We start from the raw sequence: 21,803 nt of genomic DNA on the forward strand, positions 1-21,803 counted from the left end.
TGTGAAAATAATAGATTTATCACTTAATTGCTAAAATTAGTTTCAATTTCAATAGAAAATATTTGGCTTTACATACGTTTGCCTGTTTAAAGAACTAACGCACAAACTTTCATGTAAGATAATGGGATTATTTATCTGGTTTTATGAAAGTATCCATGATTTTCTCGAGCGTTCCATGACAAATTGTCGTTAACATGAGTAGTAGCGTAGTTACGCTTCCGTATTTTCCGATTAGCGGCTTTTAATTAATATAAAGTCAAACAGAATAGAGTTATTCTGTATAAAGCGCTGCAAAAGGAAAATGGAAACACGCTGGTACATAATTAGTACATTTTCAATATTATTCGTCAGCCTTGTTTCCGTTGTACCCGAATAATTGTCAGCTTGTCATCAACTGTATGTAAGCGTCACGCTTCAGTGACATCAAACTTGATTAAAAAGCTATCTCACAAATTACCACTTTCACTGCCTTTCTCTGCAACATGTTACATTTGACTTAGTCAAAAAATTAGATTTTCTTGTTACCAAATGTTGCTAACGGTTGTGGGGCGTCCGCAATGAAAAGAAAGGTGTGTGGTTTTTTTCCCGTACAAATCGTAGAGATTGTCAGATTTGATATCGACACAGCATGCCTGTCTTCGTACTTTCTTTTCCTCGTTTTGTCTTCTGCGACTCGTTCGTTCCTCAATATTGCTAATGATAGATGCAACAGGTTTCTTCGTTAATCGATTAACAATCCTGTCTATGTACAATGTGATAACTGGGATAGAGTATTATTTGAGTTGTGAAAGAAAAAACAATCATCGGCGGAAAACATCAAAGTTAACTAGCCATAGATTATTACAGATATTGACAATTGTCAAAAAGAACAGTTTCACAAACTGTTGCAAAATCATTCCGTGTATGACAACGCTTCAAATGCCGCGTTCGTCATTAATTTACCTCCTATCTGACGAATCTCTGTCTTTATTAATTATAATTTAAACGAAATATTTTCCCCATTATTTGGATTCAAACGAATTTTTTTTTTATCTTTTCTGATACTTCTCGTCAAAGGCAACTTATCTACCAATATTAGAAGCAAACGACATCAATGAATATAAAAGGGACATCTATAGATAAAACTAGATAAAATCTAAATTACATTATTACTTTTGATGAATGGCACGTAATTCGCGTGCAAATTCAAAAAAAGATATACATTTGTAACACATTGTGTTTGCGCGTGCATGGCATATCGTGTGTGCGCGTGGTGTCGTATGTAAAAAGTTTATTTCTCTCTTTCATTTAGCGCTTATCACCTAAAATGTACTGGATAAACCAAAGATAGAATTTAATAGAATTATCGACAAGAACAAATGGCAAGAAATACCTTATGTTGTATGGAAATATATATATAATCAAACAAAATAATGGAAACGCCCGTCGTGGCGTTGTTTGTCGTCTGCCGCGTTATTCTTTAGTATTTACTTCATATGGTCTATATAGGTTTTTAATTCATTTTCTACAAATTTTCTATTGTTCTTCGGTATCGGTCATATCCGTATAGTTTTTTTTCCAGCCCCGTTATTGAAAAATCACTGTGTCTGTTTGTGTAAAAATGCGCCGCTAACGGATCGTTGTAATATATATAAATATATATAAAAAAGACACCAATTCTTAAATATAAAACACTTTATTTATTCTTCCCAGCATATATATAAACTCTAAAATATAGAAATATGTAAATAATGCATATAACATGTAAAGATGAAAATCATTGAAAATTCATGTGGACAGAATATTGTAATAATAAACAAAGCCATTTGTTAGATTGATGACTAGTTCAAGTTAAATACATACAATAGTTACATTACATTTGACTAGAATGATATTCGGATACTTTCGTTTTTCTATTAATAAATAGATCATTACATTACATTACAATTACACGTACTTTACACGTTAAATACCCGACTCTCCAAGCTTGTTTTTTCCCCTATCAATCTGGAGTCTTGTTCACATCTATTTCTTTTAATCTTTGTAAAGTTATATACTGTGCGGCATGACTGTTAAAGATTTCTATGTTAAACAGCGCCCAAATGCTCTAATTTCTGATGGTATTAATCCAAATCAATTCGCTGGGGCTTGTAAAAGTCAAATTGCAGGCGGATGAAATCAAAACTTGGCATTATTATATCGGTAACTATTACACCTTAATATGCTTTCTGCCCAATCCCAAAATGTACTTTGTAAATATTGTTCACTTGTTAAATACTTTGTTGAATAAATATGTTTAAACCAATATGCTAGAGGTTTGCACCTATTGTTGTAAATTATTATATATTTAGTTTATATTACCCAGAAGCCTGCTGGCGGCGACATAATAAACCCATGTGACCAATGCAGCCCAAGACCAGCCGGAACATTCGTGCTTACTGGTCATGGTCTGCACTGTTCGCTATTTAGTCAGCACATATTTTGAAAATTTCCCTAAATTGATTAAAGCAGCACGCCTGTAGGTAACATGCTAATTTTCATGTAAATTTTGAAAATGTATTTAAAATGTAAAATATTGTGAAGTGAACAAAGAAAATAATTTACACATTGCAAAAGAAACTTACAGCCCATGTAAATGACCCAAAAGAGGTCAAAATATGCAAAATTAGCCATTAATGAGTTAGTAACATAGTATAAGCTAACGCGGCAGAAATATGTTGAAAAATACTGCAAAATGGGTCATTAACCGCATATAACATGGATATTATTACAAATGTACTTTTATCTTGAATCTTTTTATTTTTTCTTAAAATATCAGTACTATTTTTCTCAAGTTTGATTTTCTTGAAATATTTTGACTCATCTTTAGGCATGTCGCTTTAATGATTTAGTCCAGATTGAAGGATTTACAAATCCATTTCCATACTCGTCGAGGTATTAGTTGAGGTTGTATATTTCATAAATACATCTTTTATTACACTTCAAAGCTAATATTACAATTAATTTTTGTTATTTTGGAAAATTGAATTAAAACTGATTTAAAAAATGGTAAATAACGAAGCTGCTATCATATATCCATAAATACCATATCATTCAATTCCTAAATATTACAATATAATTCCGTATACAAATAATTTACCACCAGAACTGACCCGCTTGAAGCCCTGATGGTTTATCAGGTACACTAGATGCGCTAGTCACATTTGCTATGCTTTTATTCTGAACACTTTTAGTTGATTCTTCGCTGTCGGACTCATCCGTTAAGCACATTTTAGCGTTATTCTCATGTTCTACGGCGGCTTGCTTTGCCAAAATGTAAGCGTTTAAAGATTGCATTGGTGGCTTGCCAATGGTGTATGACATCAGGTCCTGTCTTGGTAACATATACGCCATATTTGTATGAGGAAAGGCGGGGTATAGTGACGGTATAGGAGTCTGAAGACTCTGAGGGTCATAGTCCTTGGTTTGAGCATCAGCTAGCAACTGGTGCTGATGCTGCAGTAATAAACGATGATGAGATAACCCTATGGCTGCGGTGAATGGGTTGTGTAGGAATGACTGCCATTCGGTTTTAATCTTTTGATTTCTCTGCCATTTTGCGCGTCTGTTTTGGAACCAAACCTGAAAGTAAAAATAATTTTGAAAAAAGAAAATGGAAAAAGGAAAGAAAACATGATATGCATGCCTTAACCGATATGTGCAGACATAATTACTTACAACAACAACTCAATTTGATAGGTTATATACCAGATGGTAAACGAATTATTAGATGAGATTGTATTAGAGTTTGCAGTTTGGGGACCTTTCTGTTGAAAATGTGTCAGGGTTAAATCGTATACATATATATGTACGTGAAAAATAAATGCTGCTGAAGAAGGCCGCAAGGCCGAAAGCTACGGCAAATTTAAATTAGCGTTTTTGCTCATATATATGTATATATATATATTAACTGGAGTGCAGGTATTAGTTACCTGCACTCCAGAGCATGCCCATTAATTGGCTCAATTCTGCTGGGGTTTACTTATTGTGACGGAAGAGAAAGGGAAAGCGATAGCAATATCATATTCAGACGCTCGTTCATTGGTTACTTTTTTCTGGGGTTTCATATTGTGACAACAGGGACCGTGTCTTTATGTTTGACTATGATAAAAAAAGAAAGAACATCAAAACACTCGGCCTCGTGTTTCGATGCTCTCTCTCTCTCTCTCTCTCTCTCTCTCTCTCTCTCTCTCTCTCTCTCTCTCTCTCTCTCTCTCCCTATTACTTAAACATACGTACATTTTGTGAGGATATACTTCATGTTATGTGTATACCTTGAATTAAACAATAATTTTGAACCAGAGGAACTTGAAATTCTGTCAAATAAGTGATATTTACAGACATGTAAAAAAATAACCTATATACTATATCAATGATACAGTTTTTCGAAGTTTTGTCGAATAGGCAAATAAACGAAAACACGAACAGTTGTGTTTTTTAAATATAATTTTCCGTACTTTTCGGTCTACCGCGCACAAAACCTAACACGGTCCTAATAGGAATACCATATATGTGTGTTTTAGACAAAACAAAATGATGAATAGATAATAAAAAAAAATCACCATACCTTGACCCTGGCATGTGACAAACCGAGCCGTACAGCTAATTCTTCTCTGAAAATAAAACATAGTTAATAATTTTGTAATTTTCTTTTGTGATAAGAATTAACATAAAACAATAAAAGTAATAATTGGGCCCATGGTGGGCAAGCGATTAAGATAATTGACTTCAAATCACTTGTCGCTCACCGCTGTGGGTTCGGAACCCCGTAAGGAATCCGAATATTATTATGCAACACAGGTCAGTGGTTCTACGTCAGCTGTCTGCACGTGCCTGAAATAATGCACGGAGGGGAAACCTGACTTTTCTTTGGCAGAAAAAGCTAAAAAGTTTCCTTAGATATGAATAAATGGGTAAAAATCAATCGAGATGCTAAAAACATCACATTAAGAACATTATAGTTTGAAACAACAAGTTAGCGGCAATTAAAACATTTGTTATTGAACATTACTTTTTTCATACTTTTATGACAAAGCATGAAAATGAAAAGGTGAGCCATAAATACCTTTTGATGTTCATAGAAAACAATAACTAAATGAAGTTTGAAGATAAACAATGTTTAAGATCAAATCGATCTGCGACATAAGGTTGATTTTTTTTCTCTACAAAGGAGAACGTAATGCATAGAGATACGTTACATGTAGATTAGTAAATATGAAACAATCGTACCGACGAAATAACATATTATTTTAATATGCTTAAAGGGGCTCGACTGAGGTTTTTTGACACGACAGGACTGGGAATAATTTTTCGAAATTAATGTTCGATTTGATGTAGATCTAGACAAATAAGTTGTGCGCAAAATTTCAGATCATTCGCCCACTCGGTTTTTCCAGAATTATTATTCAAAATTATTACCCAATTACCAAAAATGAAAAGCGTTGCACAAAAAGGAGCTAGATCAGTACAAAAATTCACGAGTATCATTTTTAACTATCATTTGCATATCCTTCTGTTTTAAGTGTCCCAGCTAATCTATGTAAGTAATTCAAATTTTATGTTTTAAGCTTTTTGGACCAGTGGAGTTCCTTTAAAGCAGAACGCCTCTTTTGTAATACATACTAATTAGTCGTATTGGTAAGTTAAAATGTCTTCAAAACTATATGAGCCGCGTCACGACAAAACCAACATAATGGGTTTGCGACCAGCATGGATCCAGACCAGCCTGCGCAGTCTGGTCAGGATCCATGCTGTTCGCTATCAGTTTCTCTACTTGTTATACGGTTTGTAAGCGAACAGCATGGATCCTGATCAGACTGCACGGATGCGCAGACTGGTCTGGATCCATGCTGGTCGCAAACGCATTATGTTGGTTTTGTCATGGCACGGTTCATTTATCTTTGCTTACGTCACTTCCTATCCACATAATACTACTTCCGCTAGCTCAAACTTATTCTACCTATGCGAAAAGTGCAGAGACAAGATCATAATCTGACCATGGTCTGCACTGTTTCTATTCGGTCAATACATATTTCAAAATTGTTTCTAAAATGATAAATGGTTTCGTCCAGATTTAATGCTGGTAAAGTTCATTAAACATATTTAGCACGGTAATGGAATGGATGAAATAACCCAATTCTGTCATATTTAGTATAAACCATTCAAATTGTTTCTTACAGATTAATATAATTTTATTTTATTTCAGTCACTATAAATGCACTTTTAAACTTTGTATGTATTTTTGAGGATTCATCAGCTCATTTGCACGCTTTATTGCCTCCAAACTTAATTTACAAAAAAAAATCCATCTAAAAAATAGCTCGTTTTTATGTGTTTAAGAAGATAATAATTATCTATATTCACGTTAATACCAGTTACGCTCTAAATTTGTTCCAGTAAATTTTATTTCGTTTCCTTGTTTCCTAAATATGCATTATTTTGAATGACTATTTATGTACATGTACATTTGTAAATTTTTAATACCAAATAAAAAGATTCTGCTGGGTTGTGTGGATTCTACATGTACTAGAGTCTTTTATACTAAGTACTGTTTTTGATTTGTATATTAAAAAAGGATTTTATTCCTTCAATAATAATTACTCACCTAGTTGCCTCGGTAGGGTAATAGTTTTTCAGAAAACATTTCTCTAACTCCCCTAATTGGTGCTTCGTGAGGGACAGTCGTTTTTGTTTTGGCGGAAGTTTACAGCTATTCGGACATGTTTCGCCGGATAAAGTTCTGTGGTCCTCATACCTGAAAGCAAAGCAAAGAAAATCGTAAATAAAAATCGTTTAATTCCTTTTATTGAATTAAATTGATGAAACTTATTGTACAATTTCGTACGATTTGATGAATTCATTATCAATTGTTATGTTATTTGAAAATAATACCTAGTTACTTTGAAAAGCCCCTAATATTTATCTGAGACAAACTGTATACATGTATCGCTAGTTATGTTTTTCTTATTGTGCTTTAAGCAAACTAACAATTTCTAAAACTATATTTGAAAGATTATACATACATAGTATGTTACTAGCTAGCAAATTCAGATCTTTTAGAATATTAGAGAACTCAGTTTTCTTATATACATCAAAATAAATTGCCTTTCATTCACATTTTTTCAAACTAATCATTACATACTCAAGTATCTTTGATTTTAACAGACTTATATTATTCCTGTAGAGCCTATAAAAAATCCCAAGACTAGCAGGCGACTTTCAGACTTGTAAGAAAGACACTTTGCCAGGTCGCTAGGTCACAAACTGCACGCCTCTAGGCTGCTAGGCCCCCATCTATATTACACATTTAGCAGGGGTTTGGGTTTATGAAATTATCAAGCGATGTCCCATATAAAATAAAACTGTTAAATACCTATGTACTGATTCCACATGGTGTGAACTACATGCTTTCGGTCGACAATTACCGGGTACGGTTGACTCGGGTATGGATTTTTCGTGTCTCGTGCTCGAGCATGACTCGTGCACGCTGGAATGTCTATTACTGTCTCTTATACTTGCATGAAATGAGGGTATTTTAAGCCGTCTGTTATCGCTATCATGTTTATCATCATCTTCTAATCTGTCATCGCTGAGGTCATCGTTTTCACTATCGTCATCTCTTGGCGCTGAAACATTGATGTTATTAGATTTATTCAAAAATCCGACTTATTGCTTTTGTAGGTAAAATCGGCCGCTGTTTATTGGGTGATCCGTCCATACCAACACGAACAATTACCAAAAATAAATTCACTGTAAAATTATTAAACTAATAAAATGCAACATGAATGTATATTAAACAAGATATTAAAAATGTTGATGAAAATGATGATGGTGACGATGTTGATGATGCTGATAATAATAATAATAATGATGATAATAATAATAATAATGATGATAATAATAATAATAATAAAAAAAAAATAATAATAATTATAACAATAGTAATGTATAGCATTACACACTCTAAACGTTTAACCGTGATTCTACCCATGTATTAACCAGTGCAGACCAAAAAACGGTCTGCACTGATCGCTATTTTCAGTACCTAATTTAAAACTTTCTCTGAAAACGACGAATGGTTGTATCCAGATTGAAAAATGGACAAGTAATGGTAGTAATGGTTATATAACTATAATAATATCTCACCTCGGTTTGACTTCTCCTCATTATTTTGTTTAATTCCAATCAAAGAATCAATGCTGAAAAATTTACTGTTCATCTTCTATCGATAAAAGAACGAAAAGTTAAAACCACCAAATAAATTAAAGTTTTTTTTTCTTTTTGTTTTGTTATTTATTAAATAAACACTATATTTTCCAGGGGTATTTAATATCGTCTTCTGTAAAATTCTTATATGCCTATCTTATCAACACCTTATACGGTAGCAGTGAAATATTCATATCATTATGAGAGGAAAAGATTTGCGATTCATCTAACACATATTTATAATATAATTAAAATTATTTTAACCATAATAGAACGTATACGCTACGCTCGAGAGAGATTTAATCAATAATGGGGCGTGTCTTTGAATAAGCAGTAACTAACTAGGAGGGCGTGTTTCTAATTATGAATCAATAAGCCTGCCTCCGCCGCAATAACTATTTTCCATCTAGTAATATCGTTTAAAACCAGCCTATTATCACAAGGCGCGTGCTAGATTAAACTTGTGTTTATATTTGTTATTGACGCATCTCTTGAAAATAAGAAATTAACGCTCGTGTAACGTGAAATCGAAATACACCAGCTGTGAACAAAATCTATAGTTTTCTCCATTTTTGTAAAGCTTACATTAAGATTTTAATTTCAAAAGACATTATCAAAGATAGCTATAGATTTTAAAGTGACTTGGTCTATAATGAAAGGTCTGGAATACAATGAATATTTTACGTTCAGACGTAATAATAATAATAATAATAATAAAAATAATGATGATGATGATAATAATAATAATAATAATAATAATAATAATAATAATAATAATGATGATGATGATGATAATAATAATAATAATGATAATAATAATAATAATAATAATAATAATAATAATAATAATAATAATAATAATAATAATAATATAAAAACAAGAAACAACTATATATGGAAGATGCTGGCAAGTGTGAGATACATATGATCCGATATTATATTTATTTCTTTAGCAGATAATAAAATGTTCTAAAACAAAATGATGATATTCATCATATAAATATTCATTCTAATTAGAACTGTATCAACTTTTATTTTTCAAACAACATTTTACAATAGTATCTAAATGATACATTTCTATTGTTTCGGTCAATCAATATTTGAATAAACTTTAAACATAATTTACCGTACAGATTTGGAATAAAATACATTTTTTTTCTAAAATTTAGAAATGAGATTGAATTGTGGGTACAAAAAAGGCGGACGTCTTATTTTTGACGCTGATTTTATCGAAAGAAAACAAGATTTTTTAGCTTGATATCAACTTGATAACAGTAAGTTGTGTATCCCAAATAAATCCCAGTGAAGTTTTGATACTGCTACAATGTCTAACATCAATTTTGACAGAGAGAACAGTGAATATGTTCAAAGGCAGAAACGTCAACGTCGATCAACGGGTGTGACGTCAGTAGAACATTTTTGTCATTCAACTTCAAATTCTAATATACACTCAAATTCACAAATCCAACCGGCCATGGACTTGAACATATAAAACAACTCCCTGTAGATGAAAAGCTAAACTTTATTATCGAAAACATGTCTATGATGGGTCTCCGAAAATATCGAGTCGATACATGTATTTGAATTGTGCTAAACATGAAGTCACGGATGATAGACTCAAACTTCTAGAGTATAAACAATTTGATATTGAGGCCTACTTAACTAAAATAATTACAATCGCAACTTTCCAGCCCTTTCCGTCAGTTTTCGGATTATGAATAATAGCCGAATTTGTTCCGATTGAAATAATTATATTTGGATAGAATAAACCCGGTAATTTCCGTTTCCTCCTAAACAACGAGCCACTTGAAATAATAAAGGAATATAAATACTTGGGAGTACTTTTCTAATTTTTTGGAAGTTTCCTTAAAGCTAGATAATATTTAGTTAACCAAGCAAATAAAGCAATTAATGCATATACTTTAATAAAAAAAATTTAACCTTAATATCCCAGTTGATATCAGTTAAAATTATTTGAGACCAAACTATTGTTCATAAACTTACTTTTAGCTGCGAAGGTCGGGAATTCGAAAAACTAGATTTAATTGAAACGGTACAAATAACTTCCTAAGAACTATTACTAAAAGCACAAAAGTACACCATTATATATGCTATACGGAGAGCTTGGGCGCTACCCAATGGAAATAGTCATTAAATCGAGGATGGTGAATTATTGGTGTAAATTAGTTATGGGTAAAAGAAATAAAATTTCTCAAGTATGTTATGATATAATGCTCAGTTCTAACTAAAGTTATAAATGGTTACAGTATATAAAACAAATTTTAAATAACACAGGTAAAACATACATATGGGAAAACCAAATGAATATCAATCTTAAAAATGTTCAGTATGACAATAAAACGTACGTTGATTGACCAATTCTTGCAAAACTGGAATAGTTCATTCACAGGTTCTTCAAAAGGTCTGACATACCAATCATTTAAATGCGACAATAATTTCGAACAGTACCTCATTACACTACATAATTATCTAAGATTGACCTTTTTTAAACTTAAGAACAGGTAACCCCAGGCTCCCTATAGAAACAGGCAGTACGGGTGGAGGCAGTCTTTTGTCCCACATGCTGAACGAAAATGCCAACAATGTCAACTTAACGATTTGGAAGATGAGTTTCATTATATTCTCAAATGTCCTTTTTCCTAGCTTCTAGAAAACGTTATATAAAACTGTACTATATCAATAGGCTCAATATGCTTAAAGTTTCACAACTTCTGTCTTCTTAGTCTACCAAGGAACTTAAAAATATCGCCCTTTTCTGACAACATTTAAAAGATAGTCCAAATTAACATAATATACAATTGGTGTCCAATAAGTTAACCTTTCCCTTTCGTTTCAAGAAAGGTCGGCTGAACTATATGGTGACTGACTTGGAACACTTTTGTGCGTCGTGTTGTCGCTAGCGACGGAGCATTGTCGGGCAGCGAGTTGTCGCGATGGCACATTGTCGCTCGGCTCAAATCGAAGGACTTGCGACATCGCGACAATGCGCCACTTGACAGCAAGCCGTTTGGCGTGTTTCGCTAGCGACAGGACGACAAGACAAAAAGGCGATTCCGATATAGGGTGTTGTCGCTATCGACAACGCAACGCGCAAAGTGTACCAAATCAGCCACCATACAAGTAAAATATTTTCCCCAATCACATTAAATCTACGTTATATATATATCATCCTTCTACTTAACATCTGCGCAATAAGAATAAATGTAATATTTGATAACAACTGGTATAATATCCAAAAGAAAAACTAAAATTAAGCACGAAGAACAAATTGCATTTATAACCATACCAGTTAAATGTTTGTTTAGTAATCCTTTTTTTATGCATTATCCTTTTTTGTTTTGTTCCCGATGCACTTAAAGCAGCATGGCTCCAGATTCGTGCTAATTTTCATGAACAACTTTAAAATGTATTAAGAAGCAAAATAATATCAAGTGAACAAGGAAAGTAATTAACCCATTACAAACAGCACTTAAAATCTACGAAAAATGTCAAACATAAGTTGATTTTATTGAAATATTTTTGACTCATCTGGAAATATGTTTGACTCATCTGGAGGCATGCAGCTTTAACCTTGTTAAAAAAAGGTCTGGCAATTACAAGGAAATGCCACGAATAATTCATAGAAAGCGTGCCTACTTTAAATAGTAATACTATAGTAAATAAATATTCCCACGGTATCTGTTTACATTAACTACAGGTTTGACTGTATTTTGATGATCAACATTTGCTGTATTTGTTGTCTTTTTCTTTGTCACTATTGTTGTTTTTTCCATCTGACGAATAACATGAACGTATTTATTATTCTGTCCCCGTGACATAATGCTCATTTACCTTATATTGATAAATAGCTATTTAATATATGATTTAAATTTAACCCACATATTGTTAATATTTTAGATAAATTGTCATGTTGTTACCATATTTGTAACCTGACTTACCGATAAAGAGTATTCAATTGAATTGAACAGGACACTTAAATAAAAATCTTTTAGAAAATTAAGATATTAAGCATATTTAAGCTTAACGGGCCTTTAATGTAAACTGTTAATCATATGTTTTAATGGGGTCATATAAAACACACTGTCCACTCGCACGGTGCATATCCATATCGGTACCCTCTTTGCGAAATCTGCTGAAACGGTACCCTCTTTGTACATGCACAGGCCATTCTCTGCTCAAAACAAACCAGCGATGGATAACAAGCCAGTACAAATTCATTGTAATAAGGAAAGGAGGTATGACACGTGGAAAAGATGTATACCACGGAACACTAGAATGTTTTATCTATGTGCTGATTTGCCATGTGCCCGTTTTTCATGTACTGCAACTTCACAATAAGCTACAAAAAATCAACATGTCTTACCTCGCCCATCACCTCGACATACTTTTCGGGCTGAAATGAACCTGTAGCTTGATTATATATGCATCATACATATCTAATATGTTCATTTACATATCGTCTTCGGACAAATGGCAGTACATTGTCAAAAATAATGGTAAAATTCATAAAAACACCCTACTTTCAGATTTGCAGCGGCACGGGCTACCTCTCTTCATTTGAATTTTTATATCACAGGTACCCTCTCATTTTTTAACACATAGGTATACTCAATGCACGACATATGCTTTTAATTGCGTTAATCGTTAAGTATGTAATATTTACATAAATAAAGAAATATTACATACCTAACGATTAACGCAAATAAAAGCATATGTCGTGCCTTGAGGGTACCTATATGTGAAAAAAAATGAGAGGGTACCTGTGATATAAAAATTCAAATGAAGAGAGGTAGCCCGTGCCGTTGCAAAACCGAAAGTAGGATGTTTTTATGAATTTTTCATTTATTTTTGACACTATACTGCCATTTGTCCGAAGATGATATGTATATGAACATATTAAATATGTATGATGCATATATAATCAAGCCACAGGTTTATTTCAGCCCAAAAAATATGTCGAGGTGATGGTCGAAGCAAGGCATGTCGATTTTTTGTAGCTTATTGTGAATTTGTAGTACATGAAAAACGGGAACATGACAAATCAGCACATAGATAAAACATTCTAGTGTTCCGTGGTATACATCTTTTCTACGTGTCATACCTTCTTTCCTTATTATATTGAAATTTTACTGTATTGTTATCAATCGCTGGTTTGTTTTTAGCAGAGAGTGGCCTGTGCATGTGCAAAGAGGGTACCGTTTCAGCAGATTTCGCAAAGAGGGTACCGATATGGATATGCACCGTGACTCGGATATTTTGTATCTTTTGCACCAGCTCTCGCACAAAATCTTTAGTTCAACTCTCAAAATCTATAACCGTATGTAGAACTGAGAAAGTGACTTTTTGTACAACGCTATAAACACATTTTTATTGATATTTCATTATTAATCTTTATATGAGGATGAAAATAATTCTCAGTAAAGAGAAATTACTATGTAATGTGATGTTAATGAGCAGACTAGATGTAAGCTACATAGGTAAACGCAAGTAGTGTCCTCACCCCACGGGTCGCGCCCTTCCCCGTTATATTGGCTTACTTAAGAAGTACATAAATTACGTATTGGAGCAACCCAATTAATAATTTCTCACTGTTTTTTTTGTTTTTTTGTTTTTTGTTTTGTTTTGTTTGTTTGTTTGGATTTACGGCGCACAAACACAGGTTATTTCACTTCGTCAAAACAGGAACCTTGGATATTACAAACTGAAAGCAACACCATGGATCAAAACCGCTGTCGCCTGTTGAAGCTTAGAGGTAAAAAAACTCCAATTATTCGAACCAATTTAGTCGCCTCTTACGATCACTCTGATGCATCAACCCCTCAGCCACAAGGGGAATCTCACTGTCCTAACTGCAGCTCATTTTAAACATTGACCTGCTGAATTTGTGTAGCGGAATTGCCTTGCTTTAAGTTTTGAAACTGTCTAAAATCAATTGAAGATGACTGTTAAAAGTTACTTAACCAACAGTAGTGTATTTCTCGGGTGCTCGTGCGTGCCTGAAATAATGCACTGAGGGGCAACAGGGGTCTTCCAACCCGTGTTAATCTGGAAAGTGGGCATTTGACCATGTCATTGTCAATGTGACATCGTCTGCAGTCAAAGTCATTGACTTCGAATCACTTGCCCCTCACAGTCGTGGTTCAAATCCTAACAAAGACATTGAATACTTTCTTAGGAGAAAGCTATCCGGCTTATTAACGAAAGGTAGGTGGCTCTTTCCGTGTGCCCACTCGTGCCAGAAATACTGAGGTCTGAACCGGAAATTCGATACATTTTTGTGTATAATTATGATCCTTAAAGAGTCGGTGCGACAGAAACCCTAACCGAAACGAAAACAAAATATTTATGACATATATCGACAAGTACAAAAAAACTTTTCAGGTTATAAATCTTATTTTGAAGAACGAATGAGGATATTATTATGATTGGTAATGTCAACATAGTTTCTTTTACCACACATTTTATATTGCTTTAACAATAGGACCATTCAGTATCATAAGAAGAACGCCAGATTAAGCTACTTTGACTACACCCGCATCAGTGTCTATTCTAGGAGGGGGGATATGGGGAGGATTCACTCATGTTTTTGAGAATTCCCCCCCCCCCCTATTTTTCAGAGGCAGGGGGGAAATTTTACATAGAGAAAGAAGATAAAAGATCAACAAATGTAATAAATTCACATTTTTCGATAAAAATCCCCCACCTCCCTGTTTTTCGAAACCTAGAATAGACACTGCCGCATCTTTGTCGTTGGAACGCTTCAAAATATCAAACATTTGTAACACTTCCAAGAACATTATTTGATGAAACATATACATGCTATCGATTACTAGTTCATATACAAACATACATGCTGACTAGTAAATTGATTATAGTTGAATTATAAAGCACGCGGTGCCAGGGTGTGGGCGGGAGGATAGATTGCACTTTCATAACCTTTCATGAACAGACTAAAAAACCGAGACAGCAATTTCTAACCTTTTGATACATTTGTATTTGTTGTCATAGCTATCTATAGATTTTCCCTTTGAATGATTTTGCATGAAGGAAATCTTAGAAAATAACAACAACACACAACAAAACAACTGAAATTCAACGATTGATTTTAATTCAATGAATAATACCATGCAAAAATAATTATAAGACAACAGGAAAAAGTTTTCAGGCAAATAACGAGAAAGTTTTGCCTTTGATACCTTTCAAACAGAGAACAAATTTAACATGTATATACACAACAAAAAAATAAACATATGAGCCGTGTCACGACAAAACCAACGTAATGCGTTTGCGACCAGCATGGATCCAGACCAGCCTGCGCATCCGTCGCAAACCCATTATGTTGGTTTTGTCGTGACGCGGCTCATATATTAACGAGTGTGTGAAAATTGAAACACATGCAAAATTGTATTTAATGCCGAATGAAAAAACAACACTTTACAAAAACTTTAACAGTAAATAAACACTAGAAATACACTTGAGTATTTACTATGATTTTAATAATATGAATTTGTAAATGTGTAACAATATTTGTATTAACACGTCGCAAATGTACAGTATATACACTCAATATTGTCTCAAGCCTTTGAACTGAGAAATTTGTTTATTTTTATAATGTTACTTTCGCCTAAATGTTATGATAGGAACTATTTTTTCTTCTGTTAGTAAAATGATAATGGTGGTAATGATGCTGCTGCTGCTGCTGCTGCTGCTGCTGCTGCTGCTGATGATGATGATGATGATGATGATGCTGCTGCTGCTGATGATGATGATAATAATAATAATAATAATGATGATGATAATTGTAATAATAATAAGCTTTGAGCATATAAGTAGATCTATGAGTATGATGATCAGTTTTATTGCATTTTACTTTTTGTAAACATTCGTGACCATATTACCACGAAATTGTTCCGTTACGGCATTATTTAACAAATAAAACATGGGCTTGAGGGCAATATGCAAGTTTACGGACTGGTTGGTCAGACTGAGGAAGGTATATGCCCGAAGCGCAGCTGAGGGCCATATTCCTTCTAAAGTCTGACCAACCAGTCCGTAAACTTGCATTTTGCCCGAAAGGCCATGTTTTATTTGTTATATTATACCGAATCTAAATCCTTTCATCCATTTGTTTTGTGCTGTCATTTTACTATTATTTGCTTTAAAATGATAATTTTACTTGTTCAGTGTGTGAAATATCTCAAACCCTAGTCGGATTTTGTTTTATTATTTTCAAGCGATGTAGCAAAAAATCATGCTCTTCTTTTAATATTCCATTTTTATTAATCAAATTAAATATTTAATGTTACTAGGCAAAAAACCCGGACTTAAAGAATATTACAAACTGTGTAAATAAAATTTAGAATTAAATTAAAGACAAATCATGACTATTGATCAACATGTAATAAATTTATGTCTCTGATAAAAAAGCGAATCGCAGTATCGTCTGTTTGTGTCGTCGTGAAATTCGCACGTCGTGAAAGTTACGTTAAAACGGTCTTCATAAGAATTATGGACCGCCCCCGGTCTGTATGCGGTTTATGGACCGGATGACGTCATATTAAATATAGAAATGAGGTTTAATATAAACCTATATGACCAATATAGACCTTTATCTTCAAGACTTGCACATACTAAGAACGTTTCATCTAAATTGTATTGCCAATATTTCTTCACACCATTTAATAAATTAAAGTTGCCTCGGTTCACTTCTTCATTTCCTTTAAATGATAATATGCAGACGACAACAATATTATAACTTGATGAAAGCTACATAAAACCTGAACAATGCTTTGAGCTAAAATATCGACTTAAATCTCAATTACGATGTTGAAATGATTCCCGCGCAAAAAAGCAAAAACCATGTAAGCAGACGAAAACGATAATCTAACAAATGAAGCTAGCTCTATGAAATATACTTTGAGCAGATACAGCAATGTTGGTGTAATGTGTGTTTGCATCCTTCAAAATTCTTATCACAATGTTAATTAAATAACAATGTTTTGTCATGATTCTTGCACAATTCATAATCTTTATTTACTTCTCACAAACTCTCGCAAACACTCAATATGGCATAAAATTACTTGATACTTTTTAGTATTGAATATCCATTCCTGTAAAGTAGTTAAACTTCTTTGTTTTTTGTTCTTTGTTTCTCCTATTAAACAAAATGTCCGGTTTATCGTCATATCCGAATAGTAAACAATCTTGTTCAACTAATTTCCTAACTCTAGCTAAGTCGATCAGGGATATAGTCGAGTAGGCTTGTATCATTGCCTCGTCATTCTGTGAGCTTACTCCCCTATCTGACTCCGATAATTCTATAGCATTGTGGATGGTTTTGAAAATGTCTGCTGTTGAAATGTCATTGACATCTGACCTTGAATAAGGCATCGGTATTTGCTTTGAGATGAACCCTATTATCTGATAGTATGTCCATGCACGTAGGTACATATTATATAAGGAAATACCCGATTTTCTGAACACATTCACTGCATGGATAACGTTTTTGATTGGTCCTAATATAGACCATTTTTGTACTTCGGAAATGACGTCATGAGGATTAACGTTCGTGACGTTTTTCAAATTCAGTTCTTCAACAATATAATTCCAGTCCTGCTGAAATGTCTCCAGTTTTCCTATGAAGTCAAAATTAAAATGACATGGACTACACGACCGGTGACTCATAGGCCGTACAAATTCATCCAGTCTTTCCCCACTTTCATATCGTTCAAGCGTACATCTTATGAACTCCGCAAAACTAACATCATGTCCGTACTTTAAACTTCTCTCGGATGGGTTTTTCCGGCATTGCTTTACAATCTTAGTCCCTTTATGTAGCCAGTCTTCTTTCGGCAGATAAAGCTGGTTAGCATAGGTGGAGAACAAGCGCCGGTATGGTTCCCTTACAAAAATAAACGAGAATGCATTGGTCATCTTTTCGAAAGCAGCCTTTGTTTCATTTTTAATATAAATCGAAGATTTGATAAGACATTTGGTGTCGCAGTCAAAAAGTCTCCGTATAACCTCTAGAGTGAAGGTGGACGCACATTTATTTATACGGCAATACAGGAGGGAGTGATTAGGGGTCATATGTGCCCGTATATTTATTTCATCCGTATAGTTTTTGTATCCCATTTTCTGGCAGACGTCCCATATCAGTTCACGCCGTTCTTTGTTTCTCCTCTCGACTGTCACAATGATATCCTAAATAAGTAAACAATTATCCCAAATAAGTAAAAGTTCTCTTAAACTAGTGAAAATTATCCAAAATTATCCAAAATAAGTACATGTACCTAGATATGCAAACAATATCTTAAATACATAATTCCTAAATATGTTAAAATTATCCTAAATTGGTAAGAAAAATCCTAATTAAGTAAAAATTATCCTATATATAAAAATCCAGATGAATTAAAATATACTGTATTAATAAAAGATTAGCCTTAATAAGTGAAAATTATCCAAATAAGTGAAAATTATCCAAAATAATTAAAAATTATCCTAAATAAGTAAAAAATTATCCGAAATAAGTAAAAATTATCCCAATAGAGTAAAAAAATCTGAAAAAAAAAACAGTAAAAATATCCTTAGTTAGTAACAAAAGAATAAACAAAGGTTTTTACCTCGACTGGAGTTGTCCCAGGGTTATCAATAAAACTTGCTTGCCGTGCTTCCCAAAACTGATCTGTAAAATAACAATAATTAACCCATAACATTCATAAATTCTTAGATGGACTTGTCCGGCTTCCAACCGTCCACTAATTTGGGGACATTTAAACCGCTAACAGTATAGGACCTGTTCAGACTGCATGGTGCACGAAGGTACAGGCTGGTCTGGCTCACTTCCAATTCCGGCAGATTTAGTGTCAAAAGTCTACATTATTTTCAAATATGGCTACTTACTTAATTAGCTTTCATTGTATTAACATGAACACTCACACAGACATCTATAAATTGTGTTTATAATCATGAGTGGAGCAAATTAAAACGCCTTCAATTGTGCATATTGTACATAAAAGAATCAATACATAAAAGAATCAATACATAAAAGAATCAATACATAAAAGAATCAATACACAAAAGAGTCAAAACATAACATAATCAATACATAAAGGAGTCATACATGAAAGAGTCAAAACATTTAAGAATCAACACATAAAAAATCAATACAAATAAATATCAATACATATAAGAATTATACATAAAAGAATCATACATAAAAGTATCATACTAGAATAATCAATACATAAATGTGTCAATACATAAAAGAGTCAATACATTTAAGAATTAATACATAAAAAATCAATACATATATACATATACTTATATAATTGTAATAAACAACCTTAGTTTTTAAAGTTAAGTTTAACTTGTTTAACTTAACTTTAGTTAAGTTACTGAATATCGATGGTCTTAAAGTTTAAAAAAAAACATGTCATCAGTTGTGTTGTTATTGGCTAATTATGTCGTTTCCATGTCTGGTGCGCAGACTTGTTATCTCGTTCCCAAGACTTGATTGTTATTTTGTTAAAACAGGATAAAATGATTTCTGTATACCACCGTAAAATTAATAAAATACTATAAATACGATTTAAGCACTTACCGCTCATGAATTTAAGGGCGCATAACTGGTACAAAAACACTAACAATAGAAAATATCGTCGTCTCGTAATTCCACGCCGTTTTCTTTTCATTATCAGAAGACATCTGTGATTATTTCAGAATTTTCTTTAAATCCTATACTGGTCTTAGAACGCCGTCTGATTGTATTTCCGGTCCGACGAAACTGTCGTCTGCTGCAAATCTAAAACTTTTACCACGTCAGCATTCCATTCAATATCGTTTGTTTACACCCTTTTTGATTAAATACGCTGAATTAATAAATACAAAAAAACTTTCTATATATGCGCAAGAAATGCTATATTTACGACAAAATATCTACAAGTTAACATATGTTTCTCTAAGAAAGAATTAGATTTATTATTGAGGAAAAATATGTGACGTCAATATTAAGCACGTAGTAAACACCAAGGAAGGTCATTTGCGAATAAAGGTAAAAAAACTCAGGTACTTTCGGCTTTTCATCACTCCGATAAAAAAATATTTATTAATTCTGTAATTTTCATGTTTCTATTTTTAGATTTAAATATTTTGTCACTGTTTTAGAATAAATAAATACAAATGTAACGAAAATGTCTACACAATTGACACCATAATAGATATAAATTAATTATAGGTACAAAATATACAAAACTAAATTTAAATATAGATTTTTTTCAAAACCCAACACAAGGTCTTTAGTGACATTGGCATGACAGGGATACATTATTTCTTTTACTTATAAACGAAAATACTTTTATGGTCTAAAATGATAAACAAGAGCTAACAGGTCTTGTAATAAGGAATCTAAGCTGGGTTGCCTATTACGTATTACCAGCCATATTTTTCTTGTATAAGACTACGAAAGCAGCAACCGGTACCACTTGGTCATTTCATGCCAAAAGTAGAAAATCTCTAACGGGAAAGGATCAAGCACATTTCGCAAATGGACACAAAGCTGTTGAACGAAAACTAGGGTTCAATTTTGACATGAAAAAGATCAAACAAAAGTTTATTCATACTGAATGCCGCTCTACAACCGACTCAGTTCAAGTCATATGGTAACATTCCAGCTTTACTGGTGAAGGAATACCTCAGACGCCCTTCCACGCATTATTTCAGGCACGAACGGGCATCTGAGTAGAACCAACATCCGTTCCGCGAGCTAGCTGGATAGCTTCCTCACATGAAAGAATCCAAAGTCTCTGTTGGGATTCTGTCGCTTTAAATTCCTCAGTTGAAATACATAAAAAATATCACGATCTATGCTTTTTCGCTTTTGGACCTACCTCATTGTAAATGTAGAAGTTGAATTAACTTTTTCTTCCTCTTAAATTCTTTAAAAATGAAAGCTGAACCAAATCAAAATTGAATAATAATTTTAAAAAATGCAAATTTGCTTAAGACGATTTTAAAAAGAATTAGTGATAAAAAAGTAAACTATTCGGCAATTTTTTTTGTCTGTAAGTTATAGTTGCTCATCGGACCATTTTTTTACCTGAAGATAATATCGAGACCAATAAGCAATTAAGCCTTAAAGACCCATCATGCACTATAATTGCTTTTGTTTCTTTATCTGAAAGGCATTTTATGCTTGGTGTAGTTTTATAGTTTCAAAAACGTTAATCATTGGACAATAATTTTAATAATCTTTTTCCTATTGTTTTTTTCATTTAGTAGGTCCTACAGTTATAGTGAATATATATTTCGTATGGACGTTAAAATTACACTTTGTTTACATTTTGTTACTTTTATGACAAATCATTTCACATTTAGCACTACTTTCTCCAGGTATCAAGCATCCAACATGCTCTAAAACCATCATTTAAACGTTATAAAATTGATGTTTACTTTTTTATAGAAGTAAAAATTTATTTGTTTCTGAGGCATAATGGGCCTTCAAGAGCATGTGTTCTTAAATTACATGGCACATGGATGACAAGTTATGCCTGGCAACAACA

General features: G+C 33.0%; 2 protein-coding genes across 2 annotated transcripts; both read right to left on the reverse strand.

Annotated features, from left to right (window-relative positions):
* Nucleotides 1–1,662: 1,662 nt before the first annotated feature.
* On the reverse strand, nt 1,663–8,469 carry LOC132738794 (retinal homeobox protein Rax-like). Its single transcript, XM_060726394.1, has 5 exons — nt 8,164–8,469; nt 7,391–7,643; nt 6,623–6,772; nt 4,586–4,631; nt 1,663–3,600 (listed from the first exon to the last, which is right to left on the reverse strand). Exons 1-5 carry the CDS (start codon nt 8,234–8,236, stop codon nt 3,115–3,117), a joined length of 1,008 nt encoding a protein of 335 aa, XP_060582377.1. The 5' UTR covers nt 8,237–8,469; the 3' UTR covers nt 1,663–3,114.
* An 8,812-nt stretch (nt 8,470–17,281) lies between these two features.
* LOC132738783 (carbohydrate sulfotransferase 8-like) lies at nt 17,282–20,207 on the reverse strand. The gene is made up of 3 exons (XM_060726378.1): nt 19,847–20,207; nt 18,867–18,928; nt 17,282–18,447 (listed from the first exon to the last, which is right to left on the reverse strand). The coding sequence occupies exons 1-3, from the start codon at nt 19,935–19,937 to the stop codon at nt 17,335–17,337; spliced, it is 1,266 nt and encodes a 421-aa protein (XP_060582361.1). The 5' UTR covers nt 19,938–20,207; the 3' UTR covers nt 17,282–17,334.
* Between the last annotated feature and the right edge of the window lie 1,596 nt (nt 20,208–21,803).

Source organism: Ruditapes philippinarum, unplaced genomic scaffold (assembly GCF_026571515.1).
Source record: "Ruditapes philippinarum isolate M1 unplaced genomic scaffold, ASM2657151v2 ctg1078_1_1_1_1, whole genome shotgun sequence".
NCBI classification, from domain to species: domain Eukaryota; kingdom Metazoa; phylum Mollusca; class Bivalvia; order Venerida; family Veneridae; genus Ruditapes; species Ruditapes philippinarum.

Bases quoted from the DNA above. Each gene is read 5' to 3' on its own strand.
- LOC132738783 (XM_060726378.1), bottom strand. From the start codon at position 19,937: ATGAAAAGAAAACGGCGTGGAATTACGAGACGACGATATTTTCTATTG. The intron at 18,929-19,846 runs GTAAGTGCTTAA...GTTATTTTACAG, and splicing joins CGCCCTTAAATTCATGAGCG to ATCAGTTTTGGGAAGCACGG. The intron at 18,448-18,866 runs GTAAAAACCTTT...TTACTTATTTAG, and splicing joins CTGGGACAACTCCAGTCGAG to GATATCATTGTGACAGTCGA.
- LOC132738794 (XM_060726394.1), bottom strand. From the start codon at position 8,236: ATGAACAGTAAATTTTTCAGCATTGATTCTTTGATTGGAATTAAACAA. The intron at 7,644-8,163 runs GTGAGATATTAT...TCAATGTTTCAG, and splicing joins TGAGGAGAAGTCAAACCGAG to CGCCAAGAGATGACGATAGT. The intron at 3,601-4,585 runs GTATGGTGATTT...TTTTACTTTCAG, and splicing joins TGTCACATGCCAGGGTCAAG to GTTTGGTTCCAAAACAGACG.